The sequence below is a fragment of the Lissotriton vulgaris genome, chromosome 2_1 (genome assembly GCF_964263255.1).
Source record: "Lissotriton vulgaris chromosome 2_1, aLisVul1.2, whole genome shotgun sequence".
Lineage (NCBI taxonomy): Eukaryota > Metazoa > Chordata > Amphibia > Caudata > Salamandridae > Lissotriton > Lissotriton vulgaris.
The window spans coordinates 207842518-207860855 of NC_141687.1; the positions used below are offsets into that span (position 1 = coordinate 207842518).

At 49.8% G+C, this 18338-nt stretch overlaps 1 protein-coding gene across 1 annotated transcript in view; it reads left to right on the plus strand.

Moving 5' to 3' along the window:
• The window catches only part of LOC147729842 (protein unc-45 homolog B-like), a 113856-nt gene that overhangs the window by 73351 nt on the left and 22167 nt on the right, over nucleotides 1-18338 (plus strand). The window contains exons 8-11 of the mRNA XM_086954039.1: nucleotides 1154-1294; nucleotides 2776-2903; nucleotides 4009-4075; nucleotides 14105-14218. Of these exons, the coding sequence (XP_086810165.1) occupies nucleotides 1154-1294; nucleotides 2776-2903; nucleotides 4009-4075; nucleotides 14105-14218 (450 nt within the window). The remainder of the gene's footprint in view (nucleotides 1-1153; nucleotides 1295-2775; nucleotides 2904-4008; nucleotides 4076-14104; nucleotides 14219-18338) is intronic.

An 18338-nucleotide genomic window follows, 5' to 3' on the forward strand; every position in this document is an offset into this window, starting at 1 on the left:
CATACAATGTAATTGTTCAGGATTTGCCTACTATGTTAATATATGTTTAAATTTCAGATAGAGATTTCTAGCTGTAGATTCCTTCACCTTATCTGGCCTGATTCCTCAGACTGGATCTGGAAACTTTTCAGCAGTACCTCTGCGTATCGGGAGGTGGCACCATACGGCTTCAAACGTATGCTGTTCTGCTCCGGAAATGACAAGTGGAGCTTATATAGGTGCTATCCTGCGCACTGAAATTAGCTCCAGTTTTTCTACATCACCAGGTGCGGTTCCGGAGCTACCTCTCATCTCTGTGAGACTCGATTCAAATGTTGCCTACTTGGTCCTGCAGGACTTTCTGGTTTGAGTCCATTTGCAGACCCACCTCTGAATAGGTACTGCTTTGGTATCTATTCCAAAGGTGAGGAATCTACAGCTTGTAGTCTCTTTAGAAAAAGTTATTTCCGGTTATTTACCTCCGGTAATGCTTTTTCTTACAGACATTATATCTTGCCACAGATTCCCCACAGACCCGCCCTCCCTTTTCTGTGATTGGACTCTCTTATTAATAAGATCCAATTTCTAAGAATCTGCACACTTGTCACAACCAATTTGCTATAGGGGCTCTGACTCTCGGATAAGAGACAGTCTTGAGAGCAACTGACGTCAGCGAGGGAGTGAGGCGAATATAGCGTCCGCATATCATTTCCGGAGCGGAACAGCGTCAGTGCAGAGTCATCGACACCACCTACCCGTACACAGAGGTACTGCTGAAAAGTTTCCAGATGCAGTCTGATGCCTAGAGAATATTCAGAATGAGAAGAATCTGCAGCTAGTTTGAGTCCATAAAGAGCATTACCAAAGATAACATGTTCATCACTCCATATATACAGGGTAGCCATCTCACTCTATATTCATATACGTCTCTCTATATGTATATTTATATTACTTACAAATGGCGAGCTAGAACAGATTTCTCAAATCAGTGTTCGTGTGATGATTTACTCTGAGGCCCTCTCATACAGTCCCACTGTAAGAAAATAATGTATAGCAAAGCAGTAAAGCGAAAAGGGTGTCACAGTGGATGCCTAACATCTTCGTAATCGAGCCCTTGAAGATCAAAACAAATTCTTCATTTGTATTTATCTACTAATCTGTTCTTGATTTTCAGTCTAGCGATAAGACGGTCCTGTATGCTGTCGCGTCGACCTTAGTGAACTGCACCAACAGCTACGATGTGAAAGAGATCATTCCTGAGCTGGTCCAGCTGGCCAAGTTCTCAAAACAGCATGTGCCCGAAGAGCATCCCAAGGTAGGCCTTGCCCTTGTTGATTGAGGTCTTATGAGATAAGAAAAGCCAGTTTCACAGCAGTAACAAGAAGGAAGTGGTACACTTGAGCAAGGAAACCTTGAATCATATTAATCACATTCAGTTAATCCAAGAAAAAAGCAGGAATTCTGGATGCAAATGTAGCTGGAGACGCACAGGTGTATGAAAGACATGGACCAAGGCCCTTCAGTGAGTGACTCGTGCGCCACTTGTAGCTCTTCAGCTTCCTATAAGTAGCTCTCCTTTGTGCAGCCCACCCTAATAAATAGGAAGCTTTAGCTTGGCTGAATTAATATACATGTACCATAAGTGGAAAGTGCATATTCCAGATGCACATGTGTGTATTTTCGGGTCGCATGAGCTAATATTTGGAGAAAAATGGTTGAATTTCCAAAATATATGTAAAGCTGACATATGAGCCATACATCGTGCAGCTTTGAATAGTATTGTTACTTACTGACAGCCAAGGGCGCTGCACCTAGGGCTGGTATGTATTACTCACATTGGCAGGGCTTTTTCTGCATTACTGATGACAACCATTATGACGATCTGAGGTGACCACTGTTCGTAATCCTGCATACGGTGTCCACTAATGTAATCCAGCCGCCTGAAGTGGTCAGTATTACAACACTGTCTGTTGGCTCAGTGGATAAATGTGTCCACTGCAGGTACCTATGTTTGACTTCATGGTCACAGGTTCAAATCCTGGCGGGTCCACTCATCCTTTCAGACATCCGAGGCCGATAAAATGGGTATAAATAAACAACTGTAATTCAGCGCCACAATGCCTACAGGTGAACGTGTGCTATTTTTATACTTATGTTAATAATATTAGTAGCTAAGGATGATTTTCATTGGCCATAAGTCGCTCTTTTCACAGAAAATATTGGAGAACCCGGCCATAGACAATAAACCCTTCCAAGAAAATGTTTCGTTTTTTTCCCCCTCCGTCAATGAAGCTGGCAATTAAGCTTATTGAAGCCACTAATATTAGGCTCCTACTTATACTTGCCCTTCTAGTCATCTGTGCCAAGGACATCTTACCACGCTCTTAAATAACATCCTCAAATCTGGATACTTTCCTACAACTTGGAAAACTGCATCAATTATACCTTTAATAAAGAAACCCTCATTAAACCCCTTGGAAGTTAATAGTTATTGCCCTATCTCACTACTTCTGTTTCCTGCCAAAATAGCAGAGAAAGCTATGAATACAGAATTGTCATCTTTCCTTACTACTACCAAACTACTGATCTCAGCGTGGTTTTAGTGGTAGTCACAGCACAGAATCTGCTTTGATTGTAGCAACCAAGGGGAACATCAAGATAATTGAAAGCTGCCCTCATTTTCTTAGTTTTGTCTGCAGCTTTTGACACTGTCAACCATAAAGTACCTCCTCGCAAATAACATGTGCATCTAACCCCTACTGCCAAGTATTAACAGATGTATCCTACCTTTCTCAGGACAAGAAAGACTTTGTGTCGAAGCGAGTGAAGCGATTGCTCAAGGCAGGAGTGACTTCGGCGCTCACATGCATGGTGAAAGCAGACAGTGCCATCCTCACTGATGCAACTAAGGAGCTCTTAGCAAGGTAACTATCTAACCAATATAAGATAAAAGCCAGGTTGCATTACCTCTGTATGACTGTTATTCTGAAGATTTACACACAACCTTTACTGTCTGGAAAAGGGGATAGCTCTCTCAGCTTTCTTTCCTAGCTGACCCATTGTCCATTGAAACAGGACTCTGTTGAGTCATTATGTACCAACCGAGAAGTGGCTAACTATTGTGGTATTTTCTGCCGTGTTATTGTAGCACAATGTCAGTAGAAGTAGCTTGGAGTGGTATTCCCGGAGTTATACCTCATGGGTTTATCTAACATGTCCTGTGTCTCCAGGCCCCAAATTACCAAGTCCATAAATGCTGGATCTGGTAATCCCAGGTCTGCAAACTATGATACTGGAAATTCTGGGCGAGAAGACACTTGACCCAGTCCGATTTGAGTGCTACAGGAGCTGTGGGTAACTGTTGCACAGCTCTCCATCTACCTGCCACACCAACCATACACATCCCTGGCCTCCACAAAGCCCTCACACCCTTTTGACACCCGCTCCAAGCATGTAGTAAATGTTAGTGGATTTGGGCCTGTAGTTACTCTGTAAGGGGGGATACATCTGGACTTGAATGCGGTATTCCAGCATTTGCATTTTCTTCCCGGTTATTGGTGAAATAATTTATAAACAGAAGAGTCTGCCAACCCCAACCCCAGCAGTATCCCCACATCTAAATTCAGTGGTCTCTTAAATACGTCCATAGTGTATTTCTGTCATACTATACATTCTGAACATGGTGTAAACAGGAATTTGTGCAGGGATCCCATTAGTATTTCCATGATAATTATTGCACACATGCAGTTCCCCTCACATTGCACACATGCAGTTTCCCTATACATTAAGCATCACACCTCCAGGCACTATGGCTAAACTTGGTCCGAATGCACAGTGAGGCTCTCAGAAAGCTTCTTACATTTTCAGGGACCTGAATATGCAGTCATTCAAAATGTTTAGGTCTATCTAAAGCAGATAACGTATAGTAGTAGGAAATTAGAAGTTTGTATGATGCAATAGCAAGACGCTATTATGCATAATATTTGTTGGAGAAATAAGCTGTTTACCTTATGTTGTTTTCCATTTTATGGTATTCCTTGCTTTATGTGAGGATCCAAAGGACAGAGGCATTATTGTGGCACAAGGAGGTGGAAAGGTAAAAAAATAAGATATGTAAATTAAACCTTGAGAATAGAAATTCCATGTAACCTTTACCTGTATCAGCATATGTAAACCATTATTTTCAATGGTAGTAATGGCTTTAAACACAGAAGGTAGTGCTTAACATATTTAAAAAACACAAAGAGCTTTTAGGAGCCTACCTTAATGTCATTTTAGATGCTAAATTCAATACCGGTGCACTGAAAAGTAAAAATCTTCTTTAACTAGTGTCTGATATTATCATACCTCCAAGGCCCAATAAGAGCAAACAATGACCAAAGGAAATGTGTAACAAAATAAGTGAAACTTTAATTAATAAAACTAAGTTGAAAGGAAGTATTCGGGCGATTATTAAACTCAATGCCTCCTCAAATGAGTTGTTCAAAAAATCCAGTCAAATACCAACGGAATAAATGGAACATTTCTGATATGGTATCACATGTATTTACGTTTCACCTCCAACAATTCTGCCTTAAATACAAATGAAGCCCCCTCCTTATAGGCAACACACATACAGTGGACAAAGATTATGATACTTCACCCAGATGTGTTTTGACTAGTGTCCCAGTTCAGTTTAGCCCCATTATTATGAACTTAATCAATGTCTCCCCACCGCTGGAAATCATCCACCATAACCTAGTAAAGCTATTATTACACCAGTACTAAAAATACCTCACTCCTCCCTTTCAGCAAGGTAGAACCTTTGAAGGTCCGCTACGTGCAAACATAATCCTCGATAAAGGAGTTTGTGTTTGATTGCAATAGCAGCTGGAGGTGCAAGGGATTCTTGGGCCCAGATTTACTTAAAAGTAAGGCAACGGGGAGCGTGGCCAAGATGGCGGGCTGAGAGGACGCACTTGCCGAGAGCTCCCGGGCCCCTGAAACCCTGCACCGCTTGCATCCGCTGATTCCCCCCCGGATCGAGCGGTAACCGCGCCTGGTGACCCCCGTGGTGGTGTAGAGCAGTCGACGAGCCCCAGGTGTCCCGCCACGGTGGTGATTCCACCCAGGATCGGCTGAGGCGGTGCCCGCTGACCGGCTTGTGTGCAGCCCAAGGGCCGCGAGACCTTCAGGCTTGGGGTCTCGCCGGAGTGATCCAGCGACTGCGAGTGGCCTACCGGAGTGCCTGCGCTGCAGCGGCCGAGTGGGTGCCGAGGAGGACTTTGCCGGCGGAGCGGAGCCGAACGGAGAAAGGCGACGGAGGCGTAGCCGGCCTACGACTACTACGCAAGTCCGGGGCTCGAGAACGCCTGCTTCGCGCGGCTGCTCCGGCCCAACCCTGGCCGTGGCGGAGTAGTGTCGCGCCTCCGGAGTATTTGTACATCCAGGCGAGCCGGCCCTGGTTGCCTCTCGCCCTGCGAGCCTGCCCTTCGACTGTGTGTATCACAATTGGACCCGTGACGGAGGTAGGCCTCGTTCCCTGGGCGTTGGCCCATTAACTGTAATGGGCGGCCATTTTGGGAACCTCGGACCGGCCGTCCAGCCTTGATCGGGGCCTCTGCGTTGCGGTGCTTCCTGACCGACGACTGGCTGCCCTGACCCTAGGAGCCTCTTCACTAAACTGCGGCCATCAGTGACTCCCGCCCCGCCAAGATGTCGAATGCCAGGGGTCAAAGGAGAGGCGACCGAACTTTGCCGGACATGTTGGTACGCGGTGCCCTGCGCAGCGGGGGGAGCCAAGCCGCCCCGGCCCCTTCCAGAGGCGCTGAAGGCAGAGAGCCCCCGGTGACTTGATCGTTCCTGGAGTCGTTGTTTAGCTCCTTGAGGGAGGATTTTCAGACTTTGAAGCAAGAGGTGGCCGGAGAGGTCCGGGAGGTCCGGAGAGAGGTGGACTCCCTGGGGGAGCGAGTCAACACTGTGGAGGAGGCTGGTCATTCCAGAGATGAAGAGATCACCCACCTGCAGCAGGAGGTCCTGCGGCTGCGGGAGCAACAGATTGAGCTGCAGGCCCACACCGAAGACCTCGAAAATCGGTCCAGGCGGAACAATATCAGGGTCCGGGGCGTCCCGTCCAACGAGGAGGGCGAAAACGTGACCGCCTACCTGGAGGCCCTCTTCCGTGCAATTTTGGGGGAGTCAGAGGACTTTCAAGTCCGTATCGACAGGGCGCACAGGGTGGGCCGCCCTCGCAGAGCCACGGCGCCCCCCCCGGACATTCTGGCTTTTCTACCGGACTTCCCCCTGAAGGAGCGGATCCTCCGCGAGGCGCGGAGGCAGCAGCCTTTCCGCTTCAGAGACCACCCAGTGGCCCTCTATCAGGACTTATCCACGGTCACGCTGCAGAAGAGGAAATCTTTTTAAATTGCCACAGACTTCCTCCGGGAGCATGAAACGCAGTACTCTTGGGGGCACCCCTTCCGCTTGATCTTCCGGTGGAACGGGACATTGCACCAGCTCCGGTCCCTCCAGGATGTCTGCGCAGTATTGGGTATCACGGCTTCGGATACAGACACCCCGGCGCCGCGCCGCAGGCGAAGCACTCGAGATGGTTGGCAGCAGACCGGGGAGAGGTGCTCCCCGCCACCAGAGCGGCCTGACTCGCCCACGATTCGGGCGGACATGTCGAGCGCCATCCAGGAGGCCTCCAGAGCAACAGCGAACAGTGATGTGGCCTTGACGGCCTGAACTTACTCCGGGGGGAGTCTACATTAGCCTTTCATCATTGCAGGTGCGGGGGTTCTGTGGGTAGGGAGGGACGGGAGTGCTGGTGCTGGTGGTGGTGGCTGGACGTCCACTAGATCGACTTTCCACGGCCTTGTCCGATAAGGACCGGACTGGGACAATGACTTCTTTGAATGGCTTGAGAAGCGGGGGTTGGGAATGGGAGTTGCAGGGGAATGTTTCGAGTTGGGGGGTTTGCTGGGGGGCTGGGAGTTGGGAGCAGTGTGGAGCTGGGTGTGCGAAGTTCCGGGGGAAGGGGGGGGTCCACTTAGTTGGGGGGTTTTGGGGTTTGGGGACTGTACTGTGCCGTAGGGATGTTTGCTTACGCTGTGTGCTGAGGTTTCTTGATGTGGCCTCTGTGTTTCGCCTGCTGGGCCTTGCCCACCTTCATGTGCGTTTCTGGGGTTCCCCTCCTTGATGGCTCTTAAAGTTGTTACTCTGAATGTGAAAGGGCTGAATAACCCGGTTAAAAGGCGGGCCGTCCTGTCTCTGTTGGAGAACTCTCAGGCCGACATCTGCCTACTGCAGGAAACCCATCTGCTGGCCAAGGATTGTCCCAGAATGCGTACCGCCAAGTTCCCCACGCAGCTCTTTTCCTCCAGCGCTTCTAAAACGGCAGGTGTGGCACTTCTGTTCTCTAGGGGGTTCAGGGGGGAGGTCTTGCAAAAGGTAGCGGACCAGAAAGGGAGACTTCTGGCATATAGGATCAAGGTGGGGGGCTTGGTGATGACTGTAGGCTCTATATACGGCCCCAATGACCATCAAGACCAATTTTTGCACAGGGCATTGGAAGACGTGGCATCCACCTCTGATAGGCACATAGTGCTAGGGGGAGATTTGAATTTGGTCTTTGATGCGACTCTGGACAGGTCTGTGCAACGGCGCCACCAGTTGGGAGAGCTTTCGGGCTCGGTTCGTACCCGACTGGAGGAGCTTGACTTGCACGACATGTGGCGCCGCCTCCACCCCGCGACCCGCGCGTACTCCTATTTCTCTCATGCACACAAGTCCTACGCGAGACTGGATCATCTACTAGTGACAGGCCCGATGCTCGCACTAGCCTCGAATGCCGACATGGGGGTCCTCTTTCTCTCCGACCATGCACCGGTGGAGGGTACCTTCAGTATACCCCCGGTGGCTCGTCCGAGAGGGGACTGGCATCTCCGGGACACACTACTGCACAGGCGTTCGACGGTGCAACAGATCCGCGCGGCCATTACGGACTTCCAGCGCGTAAACGACAACGACGATACCTCCCGCGCGACGCAATGGGCTGCCCTGAAGGCTGTGCTCCGGGGCGAATTTATCGCTATCTCCTCGGCGGAGAACAAGGATCGCCAGCTCAAAACGGACGAGCTTACCCGGCAGGTGCGGGAGCTGGAACAGGTACATCACAGAACGGGAGCCCCCAGAGTCTGGAGGCAACTGAAGGCCGCCAGGAAACTCTTGTCTGCTCTTGACACAGACCGGGCGGAGTACGCGGTGCTTCGTCTGAAGCACAAGTATTACACCGGTGGAGACAGGTGTGGCCGGCTCTTGGCACACAAGCTCAGGGTGCAACATCAGCAGCACCGAGTGGAGGAGCTGGTTACTCCTGCCGGAGGGTCAGTCACGGAGGACGAGCAGATTGCGGACGTTTTCCGTAACTTCTACGCTGACCTCTACACTGGCGAGGCCCCCTCCGCCCGAGCGGAGGCGGACTATCTGGAATCGGTGCCGCTCCCGTCGTTGACGCCGGATCAGGCCCAGTATCTGGAGCGGGAGATTCGTATCGAGGAGGTGGTTACGGCGATCTCCCGGCTTAAGACGGGTAAGGCCCCGGGACCGGATGGCTTCATCCCTCTTTTTTATAAGACCTTCTGTCAGGAGCTGGCGCCTCTGTGACCCGCCTCTTCAATACATTCTCGGAGCCGGGTGCCATTCCCCCCGAATTTCTCCAGGCCACGGTCTCCGTGATCCCGAAACCGGGCAAGGACTGGACTGCCTGTGGATCTTACCGCCCTATCTCGCTACTGAACACGGACCTGAAGGTTTTCACTAGCATACTGGCGGCACGTTTGGCACTTCATCTCCCGGGCATGGTCGACTCGGATCAAGCCGGCTTCGTGCCAGGCAGGCAGACGGTGGACAACACGAAGAGGGTGACTCATATTCTTGAGAAGGCCTCCAGGATTCCCGGGGAACGCATGCTCCTCTCCATAGACGCGGAGAAGGCTTTTGACAGGGTGCATTGGCCCTACCTAGAGAAGGTCCTGAGCAAGTTCGGGGTAGGCGAGAAGTTCCGGCACCTGATCTTCAACTGCTACCGGTTTCCGTCCGCGGTGGTCCGGGTGAATGGGGGCAGCTCCCGACCCTTTCCTATAGAACGTGGTACGCGACAGGGATGCCCACTGTCCCCTCTGCTCTTTGCTCTTTATATGGAGCCGTTTGCACAAAGGGTCCGACAGAACCCCGATATCATAGGGGTCAGGATGGGAGAGTTTCACCATGCGATTAGCCTCTATGCGGATGACGTCATTTTGACGCTCGATGACCCACCGAGGTCACTGCCTGCATGTATCGCGGAACTGGACCTCTTTGCCGCGGTGGCGGGCTTCAAGGTGAACCTCGGGAAATCTGCTGCCCTCGATATTTCGCTGACTAGCGCCACCAGAGCTGACTTGCAGAGGCTTTTCCCTTTGAGCTGGTCGGGGGACCGGATTCCGTATCTGGGGATCCTTTTGGCACCCTCACTCCCCGCGATGGTCACGGCCAATTACACGGCTTTGAGTACGAAAATCAGAGAGGAATTGGCCCGGTGGGATAAGGGCCCGTTATCGCTGCTGGGCATGGTGGCCGCAGTGAAGATGACCCTTCTACCTCAGGTACTATACCTGTTTAGGGCGCTCCCGCTACAGCCCCCCACAGGATGGCTCGCGGAGACTCAATCGGCCATTGCACGTTTTGTGTGGCAGGGCCGTAGGCCTCGAATCAAACGGATCGGCTAAGATGGCGGCTGGCGCCCTCCCCTGCGGACCACATCCAGGTCGAACAGTTGCCGTGCGGATGAGATCAGGGGACTGGCGGCAGGAGAAGGAGCCCACGTCCACAGATATATTGGCTGCTCTGCCGACCCTGCACGAGACCCTGATCTGTAATGCCCGGGACTTGGGAAGAAGGATGGCCGCCATTGTTGTCCCGCCGTTCCACACAGGCACAGTTCGATCTAACCGGAGTGCCGACGTGCCCGCCTCTATGTCCATGAAGAGTGCTCCAGCTACGCCTGGGTTCCTGGAGCCGCTGAAAGATCCGGCTCCCGTGATCGCCCTGGACAGCTCTGTTGTACATGCGAGTGTTTCTTCGGGGCACATGACTAATTGGCGGCTGGGGAGACAACGCCGATCTATTTCTTGGGCTGCCCTGGCGACGTCTCGGCGCTTGCCGGATTGTGTGACTCTCCCTCCTTGGATGGTGAGACTGTGGTCGGACTTGGGTATGTTTTCAAGTCAAGTCAAGTCAAAAAATTTATATTGCGCGCTACATACCCAGAGGGTCTCAAGGCGCTTGAAGAGGGGTGGGGAATTACTTGTCAAATATCCACGTTTTAAGTTGCTTTCTGAATGCTAGGTGGTTCTGAGCAAGGCGAAGGTAAGTGGGAAGTGAGTTCCAGGTTTTAGCTGCCAGGTAGGAGAAGGATCTACCTCCCATGGTGGTTTTATTGATGCGAGGTACAGTGGCAAGGGCTTGGTTAGATGATCGTAGCTGGCGGGAGGGGGTTTAGAAGGACAGTCGTGTGTTGAGGCATTCGGGTCCGATTTCGTAGAGTGCTTTGTGTGCGTGGGTTAGGAGCCGGAAAGTGATCCTCTTATTGACGGGGAGCCAGTGAAGGTTTTTCAGGTGACCAGAGATATGTTCTTTACGCGGGATGTCTAATATGAGCCTGGCTGAGGCGTTCTGGATTCGTTGGAGTTTTTTCTGAAGTTTAGCGGTAGTACCAGCGTAGAGGGTGTTTCCGTAGTCCAGACGGCTCGTGACCAGAGCGTGGGTGACCGTTTTCCTGGTTTCGTTGGGGATCCAACGAAATGTTTTTTTGAGCATGCGAAGAATGTTGAAGCAGGATGAAGAGACGGCGTTGACTTGTCTGTACATCGAAAGTGAGGAATCCAGGATGACGCCCAGGTTCCGTGCGTGGTCCGTCGGGATGGGTGCTTTTCCAAGGGCTTCTGGCCACCAAGAGTCGTCCCAGGCAGAGGGGGAGGTGCCTAAGATAAGGACTTCTGTTTTATCTGAGTTCAGTTTCAGACGGCTGTGTTTCATCCATTCAGCTACTTCTTTCATTTCTTCGTGTAGGTTAGTTTTGGCGGTGCTAGGGTCATTGGTGAGTGATAGGATCAGTTGAGTGTCATCTGCGTAGGAGATGATGTTGAGGTTGTGTTGGCGTGCGATGGCCGCGAGGGGGCTCATGTATACGTTGAAAAGGGTGGGACTGAGTGGTCAATGTTGACACAAACGGATTCCCGCCATACATGTTCGGATGGGTTTGGGTTGCTGAAGTCCTATGAAGCGATAACTCGGCCTGGCCCACCGAGGTCACTTGGACCCTCCACGCCGCTCTGTATACCGATTGATAATGACGTATGTTTGTTCCATTGATAGAAAAGGCCAGGGATGATACCGTCCAGAGTCTAGTGGACTTATTGTCGGCTGTCGGTGCTTGGGGGACATTTGGCTGGGATTACATTGTTGGTGTGGTCGGTAATTGATGTTCTCCATGGATATTCTGATTTTGCTTTTAGGATGTCTCCTGGGCGCAGGGGTGAGGGGTGGGGCCGGGTGGCAAGATCGAGGGCCCTCCTCCACCTTTTTCTTCTCTTCTTCTTTCTCCTCTTTTCCTATATTTTGGGTCTCCATTAGGGCGACAGGCACGCTGCTGGGGGGGGGGGGGGGGGGGGGGGGCAGGCCGTGGCCTTCTGCAGGGGTGCAGGGTGGGGGGTACGGGGATGGGGTTTGTCAAATTGTCCGTTATTTGTTTCTATGGCCCTTTAGTCTTTTTTCCCTTTTCAGTGTCGTCGTTCTTCATGTCTCCCACAATATGTTTCGTTTTTGAGGGGTGAGGTTCAGTTTTGCTACGGAACGGGTTTGTGCCTACATTTATCCTGATCTGCGTACCTTACCCCCAATGCTTCATTTGTATTTGTACTATTTGCGGATATCCTGATTCATGTTCATTATTGTAGGACCATGTATGACCCTATGGCACTTATTTTTCGTTTTTCCTTATTGTAAAATGAACCTTTATAATCCTGAATTCAGCCCTGTATGCTTGACTACAAGTCATGTCCTGGACATTTGTAGGACCCCGGTTTTCGAACTTTAACAACTATTCACATTGCTCTGCTGTATTTCTGCTTTGACTAGCGGCCGGCCGGGGTGGTTGTAGGCCCATACTTGTAATTGCTTGAAGTAATAATAAAGGTTCTCAAAAAAATAAAAAAAAGAATGTCTCAAACAAAATAAAGCATGGATGAACGCCTCCCGGCCAAAACTGAAATGATCTTTTTTGGTCTTAAAAGCCAGCAGGCTTTGTTCTGACATTACTGGGTCTGATATTATTCACCCGGTACAATGTGAGGAAACTGGGAGTGGAAGAGGAGATCATCATTTTCTTCCAGCTTTTTCCATTGACTATCTCAACAGTCTAGATGCTGGAATATCCACATCTCTCATCAATAAACTTCAGCTGTACCACAGTCCACGTTAGGCTAGCTTTGAGCCTTTATAAGTATGAATAAATCTCCCATGGAGAGGCCGGATTAGATAGGTTTCTCCAATTTTATTAAGTATTTTGGCGATTGAAAAGACCACTCCACTCCATACGCAAATAGGCAATGAGTGGCTTTTCTTTAAAAGAGAAAACATCCCAACCCTTTAAAGGAGGAAACCACTCCAGCATGCAACTATTGGAGCATACAAGTTTATCCAGAGGAGACAGCACAAGCTTCCCGGGTCTGTAATACGTCACCATATTACCAAGAGGAGATTATCAACATAACAGCCTGCAATGTGTAGCAAACCTAAGAAAATCATGTTTTCCTTCAATTTGAAATGGCACCATCACTGACATCTTTAGTGGAGGGACTATTGATTGTATAGGAAGCAATGTACTTCTATTATGGACAATAAAAGCATCCTACATCCTATCCTTCCATCCAATAAGTAGGGGCGTGAGAATGGAAGTTATAGCCTACTATCTGCCAGCAGCAAAAGTTCTGATCAATGGGCATACCTCGCAGATGTTTAGTATAACGAGAGGGACAATACAGGGGTGCCCACTATCCCCATTACTATTTGCCATCGCTGTAGAGCCGCTGGCAGCGAAATTACGGAAAACACATAATGACAAGGCCCTGCAGTGTTTTCAACGCCAAATTCCCATATCCCTATACGCCGACATTACCTTGTATATCTGTGACTTGAATCCGATACTGCGTGAGTTCATAGTGTTTGGGCGACTTTCCAGGGTCCAGATAAACTGGGGGAAGTCTAGTTTCTTCCCACTTACAGAAGCTACTAAGCGCTTCCCAATGAACTACCCATTAGAGTGGTGTGAGGAGGACCTGAAATATTTGGGGATCAGAGTCACCAGAGATAGGGGGGAGCTTATAAGAGTGATCTACTGGACGGCCATAACTCGAATTGCAGACAGCGTTACACGATGGGTGGCACTGCCTTTGTCCATGGCTGGGCGTGCGTCATTAATAACAATGGTTATACTCCCCCAGCTACTGTTTTTGTTTTTAAACATACTCTTTAACCCGGAGCGCACTTCATTAAGACGCTTAAATCAGAGATGAAACGCCTTATGTGGGGAGGTAAGCAACCCAGACTGCAGTGGGAGATAATGACGCGGCCTTACTCGAAGGGTGGGTTTGGAATACTGAATTTTGAACTATATTTTACTGCTGCACAGGCACATTACGCGTGGTTTTGGGTGAAACAACAGAGGTACATGACACAGGTGGCTGCAGAGCATTGGTTGGCACACCCCACACCTATTGAGGGGGCGCTATACCTTCCTGAAGGGGATCGAGATAGGTAGTAGGGATGGATAGAATAGGTACCCTAACTAAACTGATGTGTCTATGATGAAGATGTACAGATCCTATTATATAACAATGTGTATGTGAAATGTATACTATGCAATACTGAACCCGAACTGAATACAAAGAGGATAAATGTTGAAGTTGTACTTACAAGTAATCTGAAAACATTAAAAAGATCTTTAGAAAAAAAAAAGATATAGCCTACTATAGAAAATACAAATGTTTCAGGCGCCTGTATGCTATTGCCACTAACCTTGAGCATCTATTGTGTCTTTTTCCAGTCACTCATACCGCTGGCCCTCGAGGGCACTGATGTTGGAAAAGCAAAAGCCAGCCATGCTCTGGCCAGAATTGCTGCAGTTTCAAATCCGGATATTGCATTCCCTGGAGAGAGGGTAGGTTTCCTTATGTAAAATGTATTTGTGCTTTCTAAAAACCTCATAAGAGTGTCTGTGCTCCACTTTCAGTCCATCTGGAGCTTTATAAGAAGTGAGAGTATACATACTAGATGTCATTTATGCTCCAGAAATAGATCAATCTTTTTGTGTGATATTGCCAACTCAAGAAACAACTCCCCTCCCATGATCTCACCAAACCGCAGAAATTGAAAGCTGTGTATCCTTGCACAAAATCCATGAGCTGCCTAGTCCTGAAGGTGAAAGGTTCACTATTCTCAAGTAAGGCCTCATAAGCTATCCTTTACCTGGGGCTAGCTGTATAAAGCTATTTTGTAACTGCAAATCCTTCGATTTGCAAAAATCACAGGATTTGTGACGAGGTGTCTTCCCCCCCAATTGCAAGTCAGAAAAGCATTTCTGACTTACAAAATGGGTTTCCCGACCCATATCTAATTGCTGTTAGGAATAAATGTGAAAGGGGCGATTTGGTGTCCTTGGATTTCACTATTGTGGTAGCATCACATTGAGTACCTACACCTCAAAAGAGGTGGCAACTGGTAAAGAGCAAGTTCTCCCTTTGGGACACTGATCCCTTTGTGAATGTAGTTGACAGGCTTTGGGCAGTAAGTAATGGGCCAGGTGACAATTGGCTGCTCTTCACAATATCTTCCTAAGCAGGAAAAAAATGTTTTAAAGCAGCACTGGTTAATTTCAATAACACGGGCTGTTTTGAAAAAATTGTTTCCTATTTGAAAATACAAACATAAGAATTTTGGTCTAGTGTACCAGAGATGGGGTAGAGTGGTGTGCACATGAGGTTTTGGCCAGCTGTCTTGGGCCGGCCAAAAAGTAATGCACACTTGGCATGTTCTCTTGGGTGAAGAAGATGCACAGGCCCATAGACTCCATCTGATTACCGAACCACGGCGCTCAGACCAATCACGAAGCTGCTGAAAACAGCACTGTAATTGGCTTAGGGGAGCTTGTGTGCTTCCTGTCTCAGTTTCGGCTCGGCGCAGAGGGACAACGAATGAGAGACGCGGCGATGAGGTAAGTTTATTTTTATTTTACTACACCCCCCTGCTCCACCACCCCTGATCCATGCAAGCCGCCACTGGCTATGACTTAAAAATCCTCCTTATCTACCAACAAGTTTGGCTTATAGACATATGGCTCAGAGGCCTTCTTCAGGGTTGAGATAGTTTCCCTACCTAGTTGCAACGTGTATTCATGCATAAAGGGCCGCAATAGAGAATTAATTTAGGGTCAGAAGTACGACCCGCCAATTAGCGAGTCGCAAATTGCGTCGCATTTGCGACTCGCAATTTGCTACTCGCTAATTGGGATTAACAACGGTGTCTGAGACATTGTTTACGAATCCCAATGGGGTCGTAAATTGCAAGCCTCATGCATATTAATGAGGCTGTCACAATTTGCTACCCCATTGCGAATGGTTGGCACTCCAGGGATGGTGGCCTCCATGTCTGGGACTGCTTTTAAATAAAGCATTTTTTTTAATGCAGCCCGTTTTTTTTAAAAAGGAAAACGGGATTCATTTAAAAAATAAAAACTTAACTTTTGAGTTTCATTTTTTAAGGGCAGGCAGTGGTCCCAGGGACCACTGCCTGCCCAAAAAATTGTGCATTCATTCACAAATGGGAAGCGGTCCCCTGAGGAACCCTTCCCATTTGTGGGCGGTTTACCACCCTTCTTAGAAGGGTGGTAAACTGAGTGTTTTGCGACCGCAATTGTGGTTGCAAAACATTCTTATATAGCTTAAGGAGTCGCTATTAGGAAGGGACGCTCTTGGAACGCCCCTTTCTAATAGCGAGTCGCTAATCATATTTTGTGTTTCCCAAATTGATTTGTGACTCGCAAAATGGGATTAGTACATGGGCCACAGGTGTTTTGCGGGCGCAAACGGGTCTAAAACCCATTTGGGCACACAAAAAATCTTTGTACGTCTGGCCCTTACTTCTTTGGGTTGAAATTCTTAAATTCACATAACGTTGTCTAGGGGTTATCATGTCCTCATGGTAGTAAGAAGGGATTTATCTCCTGTCCCTCACAGTGGACTCCATGACTTCGGTAGTCTGCCACTGGCGGAAGGTAGACGCATTCTGTGTGATATAAATTAACAAGTCAATAGCTAACCATTCATACAACATCCATTTTAGATGTTCTAAAATAGATGTGTTGCATGCATCTTGCATAAGGATTATGTGATTTGGAAGTTAATCATTAAATGGTTGCTGGGCAGATAAAAATCAATTGCAAAGGGTTCTTTTTGGTTCATTGGTTCACCAAATGGTACCCATCAAGATCGTTAAGATTCTGATATATTTTAAAACCCTTACCCAGGCTTTAGGCACATGGTTAGATCAGTATGATGGCAAAGCCCTAGCAGGAAGGGATTACACATTAATTTCCATCCACGTCGCCTTCGTCACGGAAACCTGGATGAAAGACTCCTCAGCGCCCGACATCGCCATCGCCATCCCAGAGGGCTACAAGATCACCCGAAGAGACCGCGACAACCAGACTGGAGGAGGCATCGCCATCATCTACAGGGACACCATCCGCATCAAGACCAACACCGACGACACCCTGACAACCGCCGAACACCTGCACTTCCAGATCCACACGGACCCCAAAAGCACCCTCAGAGGCACCCTGATCTACCGACCCCCGGGACCACGCACACAATTCAGCGAGGACATTGCCGACTTCATCAGCCCGCATGCCCTCCCCTCCGCTGACTACATCCTCCTGGGGGACATCAACTTCCACCTGGAGAACAACAACGACCGCAACACCATCACCCTGCTCGACAACCTCGCCAACCTCGGTCTCAAGCAGCTGGTGTCCACCCCCACCCACCTCGCCGGACACACACTCGACGCCGTCTTCTCATCCAGCAAAGACATCGCTTTCAGCCACGCCACCGGACTCCACTGGACGGACCACAGCTGCGTCCACTTCACCTTCAAAAGAATGACGATCCACCACCACCAGCAACAGGTTGCTCGAAGAAGCTGGAACAAGATCACAGCCGACGAGCTCGCCGCTTCCCTGAGCCAGCACCCTCCCGCCAGCTCAGCGAACCCCAGCCAGGCCGCCGACAACCTCACGAAGTGGATCAGCAACTGCGCGGACGAACTCGCCCCACTGAGGACCCCGCCCAGCAGACCCGGCAGCAAGAAGCCCCCATGGTTCACAGACGAACTCAAGAGCTCCAAGAAGAACTGCCGAGCCCTCGAGAAAGCCTGGAGAAGGGAACCAACACCGGACAACATGACCACCCTCAAGCTTGCCACCCGGAAGCACCACCAACTGATCCGCGCCACCAAGAAAACTGCATTCAAGGACCGGCTGGACAACAACGCACACAACTGCAAGGAACTCTTCAACATCGTGAAAGAGCTCTCCAACCCCAACGCCGGAAACAACTACATCACCCCATCGCAAGACCTCTGCAACTCCCTCGCCTCCTACTTCCACAACAAGATCGCGGACATACACAACAGCTCCAGCACTCAACCGACGCACGCCACGACCGAACCACCGCCCCCCACCACCACCCTCCGCGCCTGGACTGCGATCAGCACCGAAGACACCGTCCGCATGATGAACTCCATCCACTCCGGATCTTCAACTGACCCCTGCCCTCACCACGTCTTCAACAAGGCCGACGCTGTCATCGCACCCCACCTGCGGGACATCATCAACACCTCCTTCGACACCGCCACCTTCCCGGAGAGCTGGAAGCACGCCGAACTCAGCGCCCTACTCAAGAAACCTACAGCGGACCCCACCGAACTCAAGAATTACCGCCCCATCTCGCTCCTCCCGTTTCCAGCCAAAGTCATCGAGAAGACCGTCAACAAACAGCTGGCCGCCTTCCTCGAGACGAATGGATCCCTCGACCCCTCACTGTCTGGCTTCCGAGCCAACCACAGCACCGAGACCGCCCTCATCGCTGCCACCAATGACATCCGAGCCCTGATGGACAACGGAGAAACAGCGGCCCTCATCCTCCTAGACCTCTATGCGGCATTCGACACTGTCATGCAACCGCACCCTAGTGCAGCGCCTCAGCAACGTTGGAATCCAGGAG